General features: G+C 39.2%; 1 protein-coding gene across 1 annotated transcript; it reads left to right on the forward strand.

Annotated features, from left to right (window-relative positions):
- The first annotated feature begins 312 nt into the window (after positions 1 to 312).
- Positions 313 to 17,677, forward strand: OSBPL11 (oxysterol binding protein-like 11). Its single transcript, XM_010019822.1, has 8 exons — positions 313 to 524; positions 4,856 to 5,001; positions 6,999 to 7,139; positions 9,133 to 9,631; positions 11,343 to 11,529; positions 15,671 to 15,853; positions 16,295 to 16,448; positions 17,600 to 17,677. The coding sequence occupies exons 1-8, from the start codon at positions 323 to 325 to the stop codon at positions 17,675 to 17,677; spliced, it is 1,590 nt and encodes a 529-aa protein (XP_010018124.1). The 5' UTR covers positions 313 to 322.
- The last annotated feature ends 1,088 nt before the right edge of the window (positions 17,678 to 18,765 follow it).

An 18,765-nucleotide genomic window follows, 5' to 3' on the forward strand; every position in this document is an offset into this window, starting at 1 on the left:
CAGGCATGAAAATGTTTGATATTCACTGCAGCAGATATATTCAAATTCCTCTTTGCCTTTTTTTTTTATGTTTTTTTTTAAGACACTTCGATATTCGTTGGCTTGTTAACAAGATACCATGTATTGCCATGGGAATTTCATCATGCATTTAATGACTCTTTAGTAGCTGCATCAAGAAAAAAAGTGCAGTTATCTTTACATACATCTTTTATCTTACAGTTTTATTATCCTCATAAAATCACTTGGGATTCTCTGTGCACAGCTAACCTTGTATCACACAACACACTTCCATCACCTGATAAATGACTGCTTTGTTTGACAGATGATGTCTCAGGCTGAGGGCCAGCAGAGAGACTTGATCAGGAGCATAGAATGCCTTCCTGTCTCTGGTCACCTTACATCCTTGGATCAAGACCTATTAATGCTCAAAGCAACTTCCATGGCAACTATGAACTGCTTAAATGACTGTTTCCATATTCTCCAGTTACAACATGCTTCTCAGCAGAAAGGATCCTTACCAGCAGGTGGGTATAGATGCTTACAAAGAGGAAAACTCTGCAACAAATATGCATCCTTTCCTTCTTGCACAATTGCTTGTTCCACTCCAGTTTCACACGGGCAGAGAGAACTGCCAGCTGTGTGGTTTGTTGTGAGTTTTTCCAGAGTCTGACTTGCTAGTGTTGGGTAAAACTCCATGCATGTTGTAATTTTTTAATCATTTATTCTATCAAGAGGGGTGTGGCAGCAGCTGCATAAATGAAGCATCTAATTGTTGTGGAGCATCTCGCAACAGAATAAAGTACTTAAGGCACCACAAGAAGGCGGCTGCTTTTGTGATGTAACTGGCCACTCAAGAACAGTAATAGGAACGAGGAAATGTTAGGGGATTGCATATCCTGGGGTATGTGGTGTCCAGTACAGCTCTGTCAGGTGTCATGGTTTTCTGACTCTTTTTACACACTAGATACCTACTATAAGCATTCACACGTGTATAGCTTTCATTTCTTGTTAAGTATTAAAATACAAAGCCCTACGTTTGCACAGGTTATTATTAATACTTTTTATATATCAGTATTCTCATTCTGAGTTAACATCCCAGTTTAAAACATGGACTAAGTGTTGCATTCCATTCTGAGGCCAGAACAGACTTGTAGGCAAATGCAAATTGCTCAAAGATACAAATAAAAAAAAGGGGCTGCAAAAGGCAAAAAAACTTCAAACAAATCTAACAACCCCAAAAGCACATCAAAAAATACACAGAAATCCCAAACCAACAGAATACTTTAACAGCCAACCCCAATGCCTACTGCTAATGGGTGCGAAATAACATGAATTCACAGACAGCAAACAAATACGTTGCTAACTCAGTGCAATTGATCACGTCTGTGCAAGTAGGTGCTTACCAGCATCGTTCCACTAATTAGTGTGCAGTGTATGGAACTGAATGTGTTCTTTCCTGATTGTAAATTCTTTTGTATCTTACTTTGACTTTTTTCATGTGTTTACTTTGTGGCTTTTTGCAAACGAAAAGCTTTTGAGGATTCTCAAATACACAACAGATATGATAGATACGGTAAGTCTGTAGCAAACTACGCTCAAAAGTTGTCTCTTACTTTATCTTTCCCATATTCCTCTCATACTTGTGGTACGTGCTTTGCCAGTGCATGTTATCTCAGACCTGTAATTGGTTTAGCTTCTAAGATGAAAAAATATTTTGTATAAGAGTATTAAAACTATATAAAAATATAAAAATTGACACATGCATTAAAAGAGAGTATGTGAGTAGGATGAATCAACTTTTTTGCTGTATTTAAGTTCAAAATGTAATTTTAAAAATGAAAAACTGGGTGGAACCTCTCCAAATCTTTGTCTAAATGCTGAAGGTTCTCACATTGAAATACCTCGTCCGATTCCCTCTGATTTTTTATTTAAACTGTTGATGCATAACTGTGGGAAGTGCACATCAGAAGTCTTTCTGGTTTGACATTTTTACATGTGTGCTGCTAAGGTGAGTTTTTTTAATCCATTACTGTTTTTGGGAAATAAGAAGGGTCCAGTGAGCACTGTAATAACTTACAAATAAGATATTTTTGTGTGTGTTTTGTTGCTTTTTACATTTCTTTAAGCTGTGCAGGGAAAAACTCAGTTCATCTGACTGCTTTTCAGTTGGTATCTGCTTCTTAATGACCATATCTAAAAACATTGCTTGAAGATGTCAAAATCTTGAAGATTTCTGGTGACATCTTAGAGAGATGGATGGAGAGGGGAAGAGCAGCAGATTGGATGGTGAATTACTGGGGCCACAGTTAAAACCAGACCATTGAAATAATGCACGTGTCTTTCTGCAGCCTTCCTTTGTCCCACTGGTGTAGCTTTTCTAGAGAAACCATAGTAGATTTGTTCCTTTGAAGGATTGCAAAGGACTCTGTTTTAAATTCAGTTAGCTTAGATTTCTCCTTCTGACTAAAGAGTGATCCTTCTCCTTCTGGCTTAATGATGGAGTATTTTTGGTAGGCTTCAGAAGTTCATACAGGAAGGAAAAGTCTTGTGGCTTAATTCAAATGCTACAGGAGGCATTTCTATATTTAAGTGTAGGAAAAAATGTTGAATGCAGACTGTTCTATCAAATAAAACATATAAAAATGCTGTTGAATCCTCCTAGGATCATAAGGGCAGATCAGTATACTTCAGCTAGATACAAGTGGTGTGCAGCGAAAAGCGATGAAGAGGAGACTTGTCTAACATCATAGATTTAAACATGAGGTGGAGAAAAAATTTTTGGGTCTGTTAACTTGGTACTTGACTGCTAAAAACGTGTCAGGCAGATGCTTGTCAGGCTTAAAAACCAAGGATTGTAAAAGATAAAAGTGTAAGTTTGCTATAAATTGTTAGAAGACAAAAAAACATACTTCCCCAGCTGCATCAAGGTGCACTATAAATCACAGACTTAAAGAAAATGGAAGTTGCAGCTATTAACTTCTCCTAAATTCAAGTGGAAAGTGGTGAAATATTACAGATTAAAAAACAAAACAAAACTTTGCTATTATTGGTAATGTTGTGAATTGCAACAACGGTTTACAACTCTTGAGGGGAAAAATGTTGAAAGCGAAGATGATAGACACTGCGAGGCGAGGTCTGTGGTGTAGCAGAGGGAGAGTGCTGGCAACTGCTTAAGGAAACAGATGGGGGAAAAATTCTAGGAGAGGAGATCGCTAGTAAAGAGAATAGCTTGTGCCTACCCCAAATAGTCAAGAGCAGATTTGAATATGATCTTCCTTTGAATAGAAGTATTAATCGGGTATCCTGTCCACTCACAAATATTAAAACACAACTGGTAGCTCAAATCACTTAAATCTCCTAGAATTTAACAGCCAAACTTAAACAGAACTTAATAATAAGGTTATTTTAGAAGTAGCTGATAGGGAGTATAAAAGGGAAGCTACTTGTTAAATTCAAGCTAATATAGGCGTAGTGAGTGTGGATTTAATGCAGCCTAGAACATGCAATTGGAGATTATTGTGTTGAAAGTTACAGCTTGGAAAGCAAGTGTCATGAAGAGATTTTAAAGCTGAGTAAAACTGTTACGAAAAGGTAAGCGTGACAGTGACATTGAGCATCTTATTTTTTTACTTCTTCAAAACTTCTGTTTAAATAGCTTCAACTGCTGAGGGATTCTTGTTTCTTACTATGTAATGGATTCGTGAGTAATGCACTTGATGAAAATGAACTGTCTTGCTGCAGGAAAAGGTTGTCTTGTCCCATTAGTAAAGCTGGACTTTTGTTGCCACATTATTTTCCTGGTGGAAATGCTGCTGCATTAAACTCACTCTGCCTGTTGTGGTTGAGGGTTCAAGGCCAGGTTGGACAAGGCCTTGGGTGACGTAGACCAGTGTGAGGCGTCCCTGCCCATGGCAGGGGGGTTGGAACTAGATGATCTTAAGGTCCTTTCCAACCCAAACCATTCTATGATTCTATGTGACCTAGTTCCAGGTAATAGAGGTCTGGAAATAAAGGATTGTGTATTGTATAGGAAGAAACAGCAGACACTTCAGTGTCCATTCTGAGACACAGGAAACTTCTGTGTGATGGTAGAAATTCAGATTTCCTTGTAGTTTCTGTGTTTGCAACACATCCAAGATAGTCTATTTGTGTTTTCTTCTGTAAAAACTTGTTGGAGTGCCCTATACATTTATTAGCCTTTGAAAAAGAATGGAACATTTGTATTATTAATGAGGAACCTGATCTGCTCTGATAAATAAGCTGGGAGTAACCAGAGATGCTGGAATCATCAAGTTGGGTAATAGCATTCCAAGTCCAAGCCTGGCAGCTTTATTTGTTTGGTTTTTTTTGTTTTTTTTTTTAGCAAGCATTATTTATTCAACAGCGTGTGCTTGCTTCTTTTGCAGCTGAGAATAAGCCAGTACCTGCTCCAGAGAAAACATTGGCAACAAAACTTTAGCTCTTCTTAGTCTAGAACCAAGCTGGGTTTGAGAACCTGATAAGTGGTGGGCTGCTTTTTTGGTACCAGTTAAAGAAAATTGTAAGGGTTACTTAACATTCCTGTTATACTAGGCTCATCCTGTAGTATCTGATTACACCTTTCATGACACCAACTAGTTTCTCCAGTCCAAGTTGCATGTATTACAGCTCACCAATCGCAGTGTTTGTGCTAATGATCACTGAAGGTGGTGTCTCATTGCACCACCTTTGTTTAGTGGCTGCTGAAGGGATTGGCTGCAGGAGGAATTGGCTGCTTTCAGCTTATTCCTTAAAAAATAGCTCTTTTGTGAAAACTGCTGTTTACTGACCTTCCAGAGGATGAGCAAGTTTCAGCGCAAAGTTTCTTTTGCTTCAGGAACAACGATCAGTTGGTTGGAACCTAAGATATCACTGGCAAACCACTTCAAAAATGGAGCAGCTCAGAATTTCCCAGCAGAGGTAAACAAGCCAGCATCTGTCAGAGAAGAGCAGTCCACTGCAGAGCCCTGCCAGCTAACAAGGGTAAGGTAATGTGAATATCCCATTTCTGTGGGGAATTATTTTGAAGAATATCTGTAAATGTTTCATATTATGTGAAAATGATTTAGTGACAATTTTTCTCATGCTTTCTGATTAGCTGTGTCAGAGAAGGAGTGAGCACAGTTGCAGTAAATTAAACTTTCTACCTGCTTTTTCAATAAATTTTTGCTGCTTTCTGTAACTAGCTGTCAAGTGGAGGGAGGCAATTGGGATGGCAGTGCAAAGTGTTGGATTAGGCAGTATTACCTTGCATTTTGATCTAAACCAAGTAGATATTGAAGCACAAAAAACCTAACTAGAATTCATGGCTCTCTCAAAATAGGCCCAAGAAGAACTGTCTAAGCAGATGAAAGACACAATTGTCAGTCTCCAGCTATTAAATCTCCCCATCTTTCTTTTCTAGCTCTTGCTGCATCTGTTTTTCTTAATCTGAGCTACTGTCATCACTTGACTTCAGGATGGCTTAATGTATTTGAAATACAGCTAGAGTCTGCATCATAACTGTCAAAATTGAAGTGCAGTATACTGAAGTAAAAAAAACCAGCAGGGATTATGGTGAAGAATGTGTTTTCCTAGCTAAGCTAGTAAATCATAATTACATTCTTTTTATACTAGTTGGTTTCACACAGTTGTTTGGATGAGACTATCTTTGTGAAAAGATAATGTACTGTTTTATGGTTGCAACAGCCGTGTACTATCTTCTAGCAAAATCAAAATTGAAAGGATTTTTTTTTTTCAGTTGCATGTAGTTTATAGATTATAAAATGGATCAGAGTGGTTGCTACATAAAAAAAAAAAAAGAAACAAACCAGGAGTTTAAAAATCACTTAATTCCTTCCTTCTTCCAATGATTACATGAGTTATAGTTCAAGAGCTTAATGTATTTGGGATATGACTAGTCTTATCTCTCCCCTTAGATACTTTCGGCTTCCTTATTTATGATAGCAGAATACTGTAACATCCTTGGAGAGGTGTCACCAGTGTGATAACTGTTTTTTTCACCAGGATTTGAGCTCTATGTGAGGGCTTGGCCACCTGGCTTTGGTGGTTGAGCATTCATAAATTTGCCTTGAGCTTGAGCAGCTGTTGCAGGATAAAGGGCTTTGCTTAGGCAGATGCATATTGCTGCCCTCCGGTGGCATTCAGTGGCTCTGTCCTCTGTATGCCCCAGGAGGATGCTGCTCAGAGCCCTAGAAGTACCACAATCCTTTCCACCTGAAGCGTTCGACTTTCTCCTTGTAGCATGATGGTTGTTAAAATGATACTTGTGGGGTTGTGATTGTCAAAATGGTGCTAAGACAATTTCTGCTGGTCTGTCTGGGTGCTTTAGTTATGCTAACAGAAAACCAGCGTTGTGATGAACGTGAGATTTTTTTCGTTAATGTTTTATAAAACTACTCCAAGTTACTTTTCCTTTTTCCTTTACTGTTACGTGTCAGCACTAGCAGCAACATTGATAATGCTTGTGAAGACTGGCCTGTAGGTACATTAATTGTTTGTCATTAGGCATGACAGTAAGCAAGTAACTAGGAACTACCATTTGCTACAGCCTTTGAAGTGAGTGTGGCAACACTCGAAAGCTTGAAGTGATGTGGAATTGGAGGAGTGTTACTGAAGTGGCTGGAATCTCTGCTAGATCTTACTTTGCTAGTTTTGCGTGTTAGAGGCTAGCTATTCTGTTAGGTCACAAAACTTACAGGAAAATGGGTCATATTTGCTTTTAAGCTTCCCTCCCTGCCTCAACCGACATGAGAGATGGTCAGAAATCTTAGCATGAATCCTCTAGATGAAATCTGCACTGAGTTATTTTAATGTTCCTTTCAATTTTTCAACTGTTGTTTACCTTGGCAGTAGGTTCCATTGTGTAGCGCTCTGCAGGGGTTTATTTAGTCTTTTATTTTTAATACATGGACAGTTAAATATTGCATATTGTCTGGCCAGTCACATCTTTGAACTGATATTTGTGGCTTTTATCCCAGGAACCTGAAGAAATAAATCCAGATGAGGAGCTGGAGGATATCTGTGATAATAAAGAAGATGATCTTGGAGCGGTGGAAGAACAGCGTAGTGTTATCCTGCATCTCTTGTCTCAGCTGAAACTTGGCATGGACTTAACAAGAGTAAGTAGCTGAAGTGTGAAGACTGGCTGCAGTAAAAGTGAAGTGCCATTTTAAAGTCAACTCCTGTACTGAACAATATTGAGTTTAATATGAAATAGTGGTTTGTAGCAACTTCTGGTCCCAAGATCCGGTGTCTACATTTGAGGCAGGTTTTAAGTGAAATGTGATAAGGGAGTGGATTTTCTTTAGTGAAACTGGCCGGCCTTTTCTATTACATTCTTTTTGGGTTTTCCACTGTGTTTTTGTTGGCTTTCCCGTAATGGTCCCTTTTCTTTCCAGTGTTTGCAACTTATTCTTTGCACATAGTTTTCTGCAGTATTCTCATATTTTTGGCTTTCTGATTTCCTTCCATAATCTTTTTTTCTCTCAATAATGCTTTTGTGTGCAACTTGCATAACCCTATATCTGTATTCATGCTGCTTCTGAAAAGAAATTTTCCTTTAGTTCCCCATTATCTGTCCTCAGATGTCTGTTGACACCTCTTCGTCCTATTCTCATTTCTGTTTGCTCACAGCTGTAGCAAGCAGGAACAAAGTTATAGTGGAGAGAATTGGGTTTGACGCTTGTGTGCCAATCTCAAAAGGAAGCAGCTTTGAAAAAATTAATGCTCAGTTGCTACTAGACAACTTGGGCAGGAAATTTGGGAAAATTAGGTTGCTACCAGTTTATATTCAGTTCTGTGAAGATTTCTTACCATAAGCACTAGACACTAATAAGGAAAAACTGGATTTTACAGTAGTATGGAGTGAGGAAAGCGCTCTCATTCTTGGAATTATGAATTACAATTTTTTTTCTCCAGCTATGTGTTTTTGAGCTCTAGCTCCTAGGCCTCTAGGAACACTTTTACTGTGGAGCTTACATTTCACAGTTTGGGGGTGAGTAGCAGGAAAGGTAGCTTGAACAGGCCGTGTTGCCTGTGAGCTAAACTTAAACGCCTGCTGCTTAATCAAGAATTCATTAAGTCATTATTTCACTTCTGTTGAAGATAGATAGATTTGGGGTATCGTTTTCTCTTAGTTGGAGAAATTGTCATTTCTGTCCCCCAGTTGCAACTTTTGGCTGTGTGTGTAGCATTGTCTTTAGTTCAGAGCAGGCAAAGCATTGAAATGGGACAAGCTTGACTTCAAAACAGGTAATGAAGTTGTTAGAATTGCACTTAACTGAAGTGAAAAGCAACTTTAATATTCCAGGTTGGTGCTGCAACAACATGGCAAGCATATTCAGCTTAACTTTTATGTTTCTTAGGAGTCTTAAGTCTGTGCTTTACCTGTCTGAGTGCAGCTGATTTAAATAGACTTTTGTGATCCCATGGTTCAGACACCCTGTGTTGCTCTTTACAACGGTTAGCTACATGAGGTTTTAGTTGCTGCTATAGGGAAAGGTAAGACTGATGATACCCACAGCATTTTACTCTGCAGTATTGTCTTGGCCCAGCAAAAAACGACTGCTGTTTTTTATAGAGGTGGATGTAACTGGGAAAGTGTAAGGTTGTCTGCTCAGAGGTACAGGATCAACCTATACTATGTTATTTCTTAGCGATGCGTGTCGTAGTTGCTGTGGTGAGAGACTCTACAGGCTCTCAACTGCACTGGCATAGCTTCTCTGCTTTTCTCTCCATTAGACAAAGCCTTTCCTAACCTCTGCTCTGAACCTTCCTTGTTATAGTTTCAGCTCCTTCCTGCTTGTTTATCTTCTCTGCAGATAATATGGGACACATTATAATCTCTTTGCAGCTCTTTTATGTTTTTTGAGGGATACTCAGTCCCTTTCAACCTCCTTAGTCCTAATAGTACTTATTGGGCTTTTTTCTCCTTTTAAATTGCTTTTCTGGGACCTCTGATTACTGTATTTTACTCATATCTTATAAGAGGGACAAGAAAGTTCTGTCTGAAAATGTGGTGCCTAAAATAGGACAGAATCCTCCACCTGAGAACTTTCCTTATTAAAATGCCTTTCTCCTTACTAGAGTTTTCTGGGTTTTCTTTTGCTGCAGGTGGTTCTTCCCACTTTTATTTTAGAGAAGCGATCGTTGCTGGAGATGTATGCGGACTTCATGTCCCATCCAGATCTCTTCATTGCAATCACAAATGGCACTACCCCTGAGGAGAGGATGATCCGCTTTGTTGAGTATTATCTCACTTCGTTTCATGAAGGTCGCAAGGGAGCTATTGCAAAGAAACCATACAATCCAATCATTGGGGAAACATTTCACTGTTCCTGGAGGATACCGAAGAGCGATGTAGCCACTGAGGCTGGCAGTAACTTCTCTGCTCACTCCCCCTCAGAGCAAGTAACTCTGTCTAAAGATACGGAGGGCCAAACAGAGCTGGACTACTATACAGTAAAATTTGTAGCCGAGCAAGTGTCCCACCATCCTCCTGTCTCAGGGTTTTATGCTGAATGTGCAGAGAGAAAGATGTGTGTTAATGCCCACGTCTGGACAAAAAGTAAATTCTTAGGAATGTCAATAGGAGTGACGATGATTGGTGAGGGTAAGTATAATTAACTTCTTTCCTTTATTCGTTTCAGAAGGTTGTTAAAATATTATTAGTTTGATAGGAAATTTGATGTTGCATTCCTCTGACAGAAATACAGATGAATATTACTCAGTAGTTTTGTTTCAAAGGCTTTAAAAAAAAATCTGCCTGCAGAAAATGTCATTGGGTTTTCAGATTATTTTCTTTTCCTGTACTTCTGGATTTCTTCTGTTATCTGCAAGCTTTAATGTACAATCATTTCTTATTTTATTTTCTTATTTTACTTATTTATTTTACTGTTTACAAAGTACAGGAGGTACTACAAGTCCTTCTTGGATTAGTAGTAGAAAAGCATAAACAGTAAGTTTTCACATGGGGGAACAGAAGGTTTATGCTTTGCCAAAAATCAGGAGATAAAATTTTGACTTTTAAACCAAAGGGCAGTTGCTGTGATGTTAACTGATATGTATTAATGTTCCAAAGCATCAGACAGATTAATTTGCATCAGACATTGATTAAATAGAAGTGTGATTTCATGTATTGCACTTAATGTATCTTACTATGCAAGTTTTAATTTTCTTTTAACTAGAGAAATTGAATCCTTTAGGGACAGAGAAGGGTAACTGCTCTTAAGCTGCAATTTCCCTTTAATACTAGTATTTACTGCAAGAGATGAGACAGCATGTCCCCTTCTGTGTCCTCTGTGTGTATTGCCCAGTAACTAGGGATTCCAGGCACTTGCATATAAACTAAGGTTTATTAATAATATATATAAAATTATAACATAAAATTATTATTGAATTATGGCGTGCCAACTATGGACAAGGGAATGAGCATGGCAGGGGATGGGGAAGGCACATCTCAGTGCTTTGGCTGTTCCAGGTAAATTCTGAAGTTAGTATCTCCTCTAGGGCATTTCTCAAATCATGTCATATCTTTTCAGAATTTCTCATGATTTCCATACTGATGTCAAACACACAGAGATAATATGCTACAGAGACATGGGCTGATGGAGGCAGCAGTTGTCATGTGTTTTTGTAAGGGCAAGAGGTAGATTTTGTGGGGTTTTTTGTTGTCTGTCTGTTTGGGGTTTTCTTGTTTTTAACAGGAATGAAACAAACCCATACTCAAAGAAAAAATCTAGTGTTTTATGATGTTCTTGACATTTATTGCAAAAGCTACTGTCAGGAAAGAGTTGGGTTTATCTTGGCGGAGAGGTGCAATTGTTTCTGCTGCCTGCCTTCAGATAGGGTAAGATGTATTACTGGGAGGGAAAACAGAAAAGGAGCATTAGCCTTCCCCAGGATCTGCAGTGCAGGGTATTCATTCCGTACTTATTTTGTCAGACTTTCCTAAGTCCTCTGTTGCAGTGCTCCAGAATCATCAATAAGAGAGTGTCCAGCCCTTTTACATACTACTGGAAAGTATGATGTGCAGCACAGTATCGTACTTCATGGAGCAATATTATTAGGATAAGTGTCTCTTCCCAAAAGAAACAGAAATGCATGTTAGTCAGGTTAGTACTTTCAGGAAAATGTATCCAGAACCTGTAATAAATGCCACTTTTGTGGCTTTTTTTTTTTTTCTCTCCTTTTTGGTGTGAGAGGCTGTAAGGAAAAGCACTCAGATGTACTATCAGATGTAGTATTAGCTATCAGTTTCAATAACTCATTTGGTCTTTTCTGAAATAGCGTTGATTTAGAGATTCTTGTATTTCTTCACACAGGTCTCTTAAGTCTCCTGGAACATGGGGAAGAATACACGTTCTCTCTGCCCTGTGCGTATGCTCGGTCAATTTTAACTGTTCCCTGGGTAGAACTGGGAGGAAAAGTCAACATTAACTGTGTGAAAACTGGGTATTCTGCAAGTATTAACTTTCACACCAAGCCCTTCTATGGTGGCAAATTGCATCGGTGAGAATGCTTTTTTTTTCCCCACCCCTGCTCTTTTTTACTAGTAGCCTGTGGTCTAGAACTGTAGTATCTGTGTAACTCACCTGTTCTGTGTTGAATATTACTTGTTTGATAGTCTGAGAAAATGTAGGTTTTCCTGTTTATAAATATTTGAGGTATTACTGTGCTCTTAAACATCAGGTCTTAAACACACAGGAGGAGGTCGTATTTAAAGATAGTAAGGAAATTCTATGTTTGTCTGACTCTGCGTTCAAACCACTGGGAAAGCAGAGCTTCTGGTTGCTACAGATTCTCTTAGTCCTGTTAGAAGTTGGTTAGTGTTTCCTGGTTTTGGATTTGCTCTTTGTTCAAGTTGAAGTTGGTATTGCTGTCTTAAACATTGCGGTTTGTTCACAGTGCATTGTAGTTGCACTGCGGGGATCGTTAGTAAATGGTCTTCTGTTACTTACTGGTCTTAGGATTTCTGTATGAGAAACATAAGACTATCAAGTGTAAGTAACTTACAGAAAATCTCTAGGTAAAAATAACTTTTTCTAAAGGCAAAAATGGCAGTTCTTGTAGTGGTAATTCTTCGTATGTATGCATGGTTAAAAACTAAGAGGTAAAAATAAAAAGATCCAGGGATAGTTTGCTTTTAGTTACTTCTAGCAGATTCTAGGAAGTGTTGGCACACTTGGTGCAAAAGCTTTAGAAACTCACCAACATTGATGATTTTGGACATCTTGTAGTAAGACTGCTACAGATTAGCCTTGTGCTATTATAGAGACAATTGAGGAAAGAGAAAATTAAGTAGGAGTCACACAAAGAATATCTGATTCCAGAGCATTTTGCACTCATACATTTACTAGACAACGTTTAAACCTTAGATTAAATGCATTAGAGATAATAATGAAATATCATAGAATCATAGAATCATAGAATAGTTAGGGTTGGAAAGGCCCTTAAGATCATCTAGTTCCAACCCCCCTGCCATGAGCAGGGACACCACACACTAAACTATGTCGCCCAAGGCTCTGTCCAGCCTGGCCTTAAACTCCTCCAGGGTTGGAGCATTCACAACTTCCTTGGGCAACCTATTCCAGTGCCTCACCACCCTCACTGTGAAGAACTTCTTCCTTATATCTAACCTAAACTTCCCCTGTTTAAGTTTAAAGCCATTACCCCTTGCCCTACCACTAGAGTCCCTAATGAAGAGTCCCTCCCCAGCATCCTTGTAGGCCCCCTTCAGATACTGGAAGGCTGCTGTGAGGTCTCCACGCAGCCTTCTCTTCTCCAGGCTGAACAGCTTAGAACATCAGAACTTCTTAAACGTGGGTTGCTCTCACAGGTTGCAAAAAATCAGCAGTCTTCTCTAACTCACTTTTCGTGAGACGGTAGGGTAAGGTCATATTTATTGCTTAAAAGAAAACAAACAAAAAACCAAACCACCAAAACCTCCATCTTGAAGTGCTTTGCCCTATAAATTCCCATACATACTTTGAACTTAACCTGTAAGCATAGCTCCCTGTCTTGATGGCATCTGCAGAACTGAAGCTTGCATGCAGCTTTTCACTTCTGACAATTTTAAAGTGATGCATCATTTGAGACTTTTTTCCTCCATTGCTTACAGTGTATTTTCCACCTTGCAGTAGCTCCTGTTGTACCATAAAAAATAAGTGATAAGAAGCAATTTTACTTCAATGATTTAATTCTGGAAAATACTTTGTGTGTTTCTGAAATTAGTCACAGATGTAGAAGCTTTTTAAAGAGAGATCTGTTCAAGGTACTGTAGCTATTGGAAATTTGACACAGTGATGATTGGACATGGCCAAAAGAATCTCTTGATGGGGAAGCAGCAGTGTTGTCATGGTTACACAGAGCGCAAGTGAGTTGCTATGGCAATGTTATAGATTTTTTTTTTTTTGGTAGTGTGACCCGTGTTGTTAGACCTCAGCTGGATATTTGCTCCTTGGTCCTGTACCTCTTTAGCTTGATGAAATAGAGGATGATGATTACAAACAGCTAGGCATACATCAGTCATGCCAAGCTTACAAATAAGTGCTGGGCGATTTTTGTCACTAATATTAGTTCAGGCAGATACTGTGATCTGCAGTGCTGAGAATGGCTGTGTGTCACAGAGCAATGCAACCTGAAGAAATACAAGTTGCGATGAGTTTAATGTAGCAGCTCAATACCATACCTTAGCAGTGAGCGATATAACCGTTTATTTTAAGCTGAGCAGAGACAGTGATTCTGTGCTTGGTATTAAAATATTGGGTGCTTTTCCACACAGTGCTTGGAAAAATTAAGCTCTTAAAGTTGGGAAGATGATGTAACTGCGAAGTCTGAACAGGTTGGTCTCTGGCATCCCACAGATTCAGTCCATTCAGAGATCTCCTGGGGGAAAGGACAGAGACTCCACCATGTGTAATAGCTTCAGTGAAGTGTGGAAGTCACAGGATGAAAAAGCAGCACAAAATGATGACTGCTTGCTTGCTGCCTATTCTCTCAGTTGTTTTCAGAAACCATTAGTGCTTGTTCAACCCCACCTTAATAATTTAATGTAAACGTGCTTTTATTATTCATGTTGCTCCAACTCTGGCCTGTTTTCTTGAATAAATCTTTAATTTTTGTAATAGAAAACTGTATGTGAGCAGCACATACTTATCAGTCTGGTTTTTCTGGAAGATCTCCCTAATGAAGTTAGATCAGGTTTGAGCTGCTGGACCTTGATGCAGCTCCAGCCACCTCCCTATGTGCAAGATATGTCAGAAGCCCTGGCTGCTGCCTCCTGCTTCGAGCTGGTTGCGAGCTTTCCCCACTTGCCCCGGGGTTTCCCCACAGGTCTGATTTGACTGGCATCTCTATGCTGGAAGGTCTGGTCTGTGATACTTGTTCTGTTTCCTCAGAAATTAATTTCTCATCAAACACATTGCATCAAAACAAATGCCAGGCTTGGGGGGGGCGTGACATGGATAGATGCAGACGCAGCTGGAAGTGACTGGTGCATGTATAAGAAGGGAAGTGGCATCTACATGTCCTGTACTCCGTTCTTCCTCTGAATATGGCACCTCATAGCCAGTATGGGCAAGGTGGGAGCACAGGAGTGCTGCTTTCTGCTCATCTGTATGCAGTTGTTCGAAGGAAATATGAGCAAACCAGAGATGTGCAAGTTGGCTGTTATTAGCTGCACACAATGTAAGTGTCAAAGGAGATGTAACATGTACTTTGTGTTAGCAATGTTAAAATGTGGGAAGGAGAGCTAGAGAGTGTTTTAGAGAGCTTGCGTACAGGTAGCTGCAGTTTAATTGGAGATGGAGATAGTGTCCTTTCTGAATCCTGCAGCACCTTACAAGTGGATGTCTTAAGTCTTGCTTTTGCATAGTGTGCAGACCCTTTGCTTGCCTAGCAATGCTCAGTAAGCTTCTATTCCTTGATTCAGGATGAAGTGAATGTCAGGAGGTCTTTGGACAGGTCTTGATGTTGAGGAGGAAAATATGCATCAGTAAGTGTAATTATGGTGATACTTGAGTACCAGTGCAACACTTGAATAAAATACTACTTATGAGAAAGACGTTTTTAGTATCTTGTTATTGGCAGAGGTTTCTGTGGAAGAGACAGGAAAGAAAAGCAGTTTTCCTGATTCCTAGTTTCCTACCTTGCTTTTTGCCTTCGTGTGTCTGCTGCTTATGTGAGGAACATAAGAGTGAGACCACCTACATATGGAGAACATTGAAATGTGAAGATGAGAGAGGGTATCAGCAGGTAGTGAGATACATTCTTGATAGAAAGTTTAATTTTAAATTTTTAAGTCTGAGCTATGTATCTGATGTTTCATGTGGAAAAGATCAACTGCTTGTTACATGTGAACCAGTCTGTGTTAGTTTCTTTCCCATTTTCAGTTCTGTTTAAAAGGTTTGAAACAAGTTTAAACTGAAGCCAAAAAGAGTTTCCTGGGTAACGTGAAGAGAGCTATAGCAATGAGTGAAAGTCACTTCGCTCTGTGAGCTTCTCCATACAAATGCAGTTCAAGTAACCAACATCTTTCAAGACAGTGTGACAAGCTTGCAAACTCATTCAGAGTTAAAGTTGAATGATTATGCAGGAAATAGTACTTGGGTGTCTTCAGCCATGGCCTTTAAAAAAGAAATTTCTTTCCTAGAGTCACAGGTGAAGTGAAGCAGAACACGACGAACACAGTGGTGTGCAGAGTGCAGGGGGAGTGGAACAGCGTACTTGAGTTCACCTACAGCAACGGGGAGACAAAATACGTGGACTTGACAAAGCTGTCGGTGACTAGAAAACGAGTCCGGCCCCTTGAGAAACAAGGACCATTTGAATCTAGGTAGAGTATGTGGTTACTATTGTCTGACCCTTTTTGTCCTAGACAGTCTGGTAAATGCCTTAGAATATCTACATTTTCAGGATTTCCTTTGTGGAAAATGCTTACATAGTTGGGCAGCTCCTGACAAGGGAAGTCCTCACAAGGAACTGCTTGTTGAATAACACTTCCATAACAACTTTACAGGGTATACGAACAGACGTAGATTGGCACAGCCAAAACCTCAGAGCGATTTCTGTCAGCTCCTAATTGCTAGTGCAGCTGTAAGACTTAGCTGTGAGCCCTTCCACATGCGCTGCACCATCATGCTCCTACCTGGGTTGGTTTGTCATGTATAACTGGAGGGAGTGCTGCTGTTGTGAAAGAACTGCATGAGGCAGTCCTGTAGTTTGAGGTGGCAGACTGAGAAAACTTTTTGAAAGTAGTTAATAATTTGTTTTGTAGGAAGCTGTGGCAGCATGTAACAGAGTCTCTGCGGGATGGAGACATTGATAAGGCTACAGAGCACAAGCGAGCCCTTGAAGAACGACAGAGGAACGAAGAGAGGCTTCGTACTGAAACAGAAACACCCTGGTGTACTAAATACTTCCTTAAAGAAGTAAGTTCCCAAGCAGTTGGCTGATCATGAAGGTGGAACTACAATGAAAGCAGGTGCTTTCATGGTAGTATGAGTCTGTGTCCTGTCAGAATAGAGTATTTGGCCTTAGATCTCACAGTTTAGCTCCATGGAATCTGTAGCAGTAAGGTGACATAAGCACTCCCAAACATGTGAAGGTGTGACTTTACCCTTCAATTCCCAAACACTTTTATTTTGTGATTCTCTTGCAACAAAATGCTTGCCTGTTTTGTGGTCTGGCTTCTCTTACCAAGCACTTCCTTGTGGCACATGGAAAACAGCTTTACATGTATACATGTAAGTAGACTGTAATGGTAAATACCCAAAGAAAATAATCAATAGGACTAATTTTGCTTATGTTGTGTGTGTATGAACCCAAAATAGTACCTTTAGCATGAAGGAACATGAGTTCATTCTCAACTTAAAACTTTTTTTGTTCTTGTATGTTACATTTTGGATGGAGCTTATTTGTTTGATGGCTTAACCTCTATTCAGTAATGGTAGTAATAATAATACATTAAGACTTTTAACAAGGTGAACTGCAGCTTGCCCAGGAAGCCTGGGGACTGCCAGTATGATGACTTCGAAATAGTTCAGGACTATCTGCTAGCTTCAGTGAAGTTTTTTGTTCTCTAAAGCTATGTTAGTATTACCAACTCAGAATTAGAGATTTATATTGTTAGTATCGAGATTTAGAAGAGGTGAAATTCTGTTGCTACCACAAGATACAGATCTACTCAGAAAATGTTTAAATGTAATCCTGAGCTGCTTAATTTCTGGGTAAGCAGTTGAGCTCTGTTAGAACTGACAATCCTGGATAGCTGCACCTCTGCTGGCTTCTCATTTGGCTTTTTAAAGTAATCTGCATCATGGAGTTGAGAAGAGTGGCTTTCCATCTGGGTTAATTACAAGTGCAATTGATTCCCAGAGGGTGCTGTGGCTCGGCAAGAGTCCATACGTGTTCTGGAGTAGTCTCAGAAGCTTGCAGTGTTGGTCTCTGTCTTAATCAGTGGGAGTCAAAGGTATAAGCTATGTCCCACTGATTTTCACAGCTGTCAGTTTAATAGTTGTGTGAAGGGAATTCTCCCAGGATGGTGTCTTTATTGTAACCCTATTTTCTCTTTAAATTGCAGGGAGATGGCTGGGTTTATCATAAACCCCTCTGGAAAACAGTCTGTGCTGCACAAACTCAGCAAACGGACATTAACTAGAAAAGCTGCTTTAAGATGAGTTTTCTGATGTTCCTCTCCTTTTCCTCTGTTTCTCAAAACACAGTAATCACACAGAGTGTCCCCTTTTTATGTAATTGTGAAAGTTTAAATAAGCATAAAGAAATAAATATACTAGGGCACTTTAAAGCTATTAAAAAAAAAAAAAAGATAATATTGAAGCTATAGAGACAAACTTGCCAGGTACATTCGAACAACTTGGTTTTTGTATAATCCAAGAGATTTTATCTGAATTGTGTAAGATTCTTCTAAGTAGATCTGACTGCAAAAGCTGCCTCAGAGGAGAAGAACTGTGGGATTTTGGAGTGACATGGGAACTTTATTCAGACTCTGCATCAAGCTCTTTAATAACTGAAACCTGCTCAGTACCCATGTAGACAACAGCAACAAAAAATTGCTGCTTTTATGCCCAGTGATTAACCTTTTTGGTGAAAACTGAAGGGGTATTTGGAAGATGTGCCTGAAATCAGTGTTAAGAAACAACTGGATCATGATGACTTTTTGTCTTCAGAGAAAACGCATGCATGCATTGGAGGAATATGGGATATATGTAGAGACTTCCTTTCTTTTTTATGGATTTATAAAAGCAATTAGAATTGTAACCATGGAGAAATTTTTCCTCTGAAACATTTTAATATACTTGAAATAATTGACTTGAATTGGAAAAGTAGTTTGAACACTTTTCAACTCCTAATTTTATTAAATCTCTTTGAGTGACTTTGGTTTTTCTCATGATATAACGTAATGAAGTTTGGCTTTTTTTTTTCCTCCTCCGCCTTCCCTTCCTGAGGACTAAGTCTTTCAAAATGAACAGAAAACTTACAGTTTTGTACTTCAGTGTGTCTACCCATCTAATCATCTCAGAGGTGAAGTATCAGTGTTACAAACTGCTTTGGATTGTTTTGGTTTTTTTCTCCTGTGGTGTTATTCAGAACAAAGCAGTGAAATGTGACCTGTGAATACATGGATGTAGGTCCTGGCTTTTCATCTTACCATAAAAAAAAAAAGAAAAAGCTGATTATGCTGAAGACTGGGTATTGATTTGAAACAATCAGATATCAGGAAACTGT

This window comes from Nestor notabilis, unplaced genomic scaffold (assembly GCF_000696875.1).
Source record: "Nestor notabilis isolate BGI_N333 unplaced genomic scaffold, ASM69687v1 scaffold1748, whole genome shotgun sequence".
NCBI classification, from domain to species: Eukaryota; Metazoa; Chordata; class Aves; order Psittaciformes; family Psittacidae; genus Nestor; species Nestor notabilis.

Excerpts from the sequence above, each read along its gene's own strand:
- OSBPL11 (XM_010019822.1), top strand. The coding sequence starts at position 323 with ATGATGTCTCAGGCTGAGGGCCAGCAGAGAGACTTGATCAGGAGCATA. Across the intron at positions 5,002-6,998 it reads AGCCCTGCCAGCTAACAAGG|GAACCTGAAGAAATAAATCC; the intron begins GTAAGGTAATGT and ends CTTTTATCCCAG. Across the intron at positions 7,140-9,132 it reads TTGGCATGGACTTAACAAGA|GTGGTTCTTCCCACTTTTAT; the intron begins GTAAGTAGCTGA and ends CTTTTGCTGCAG.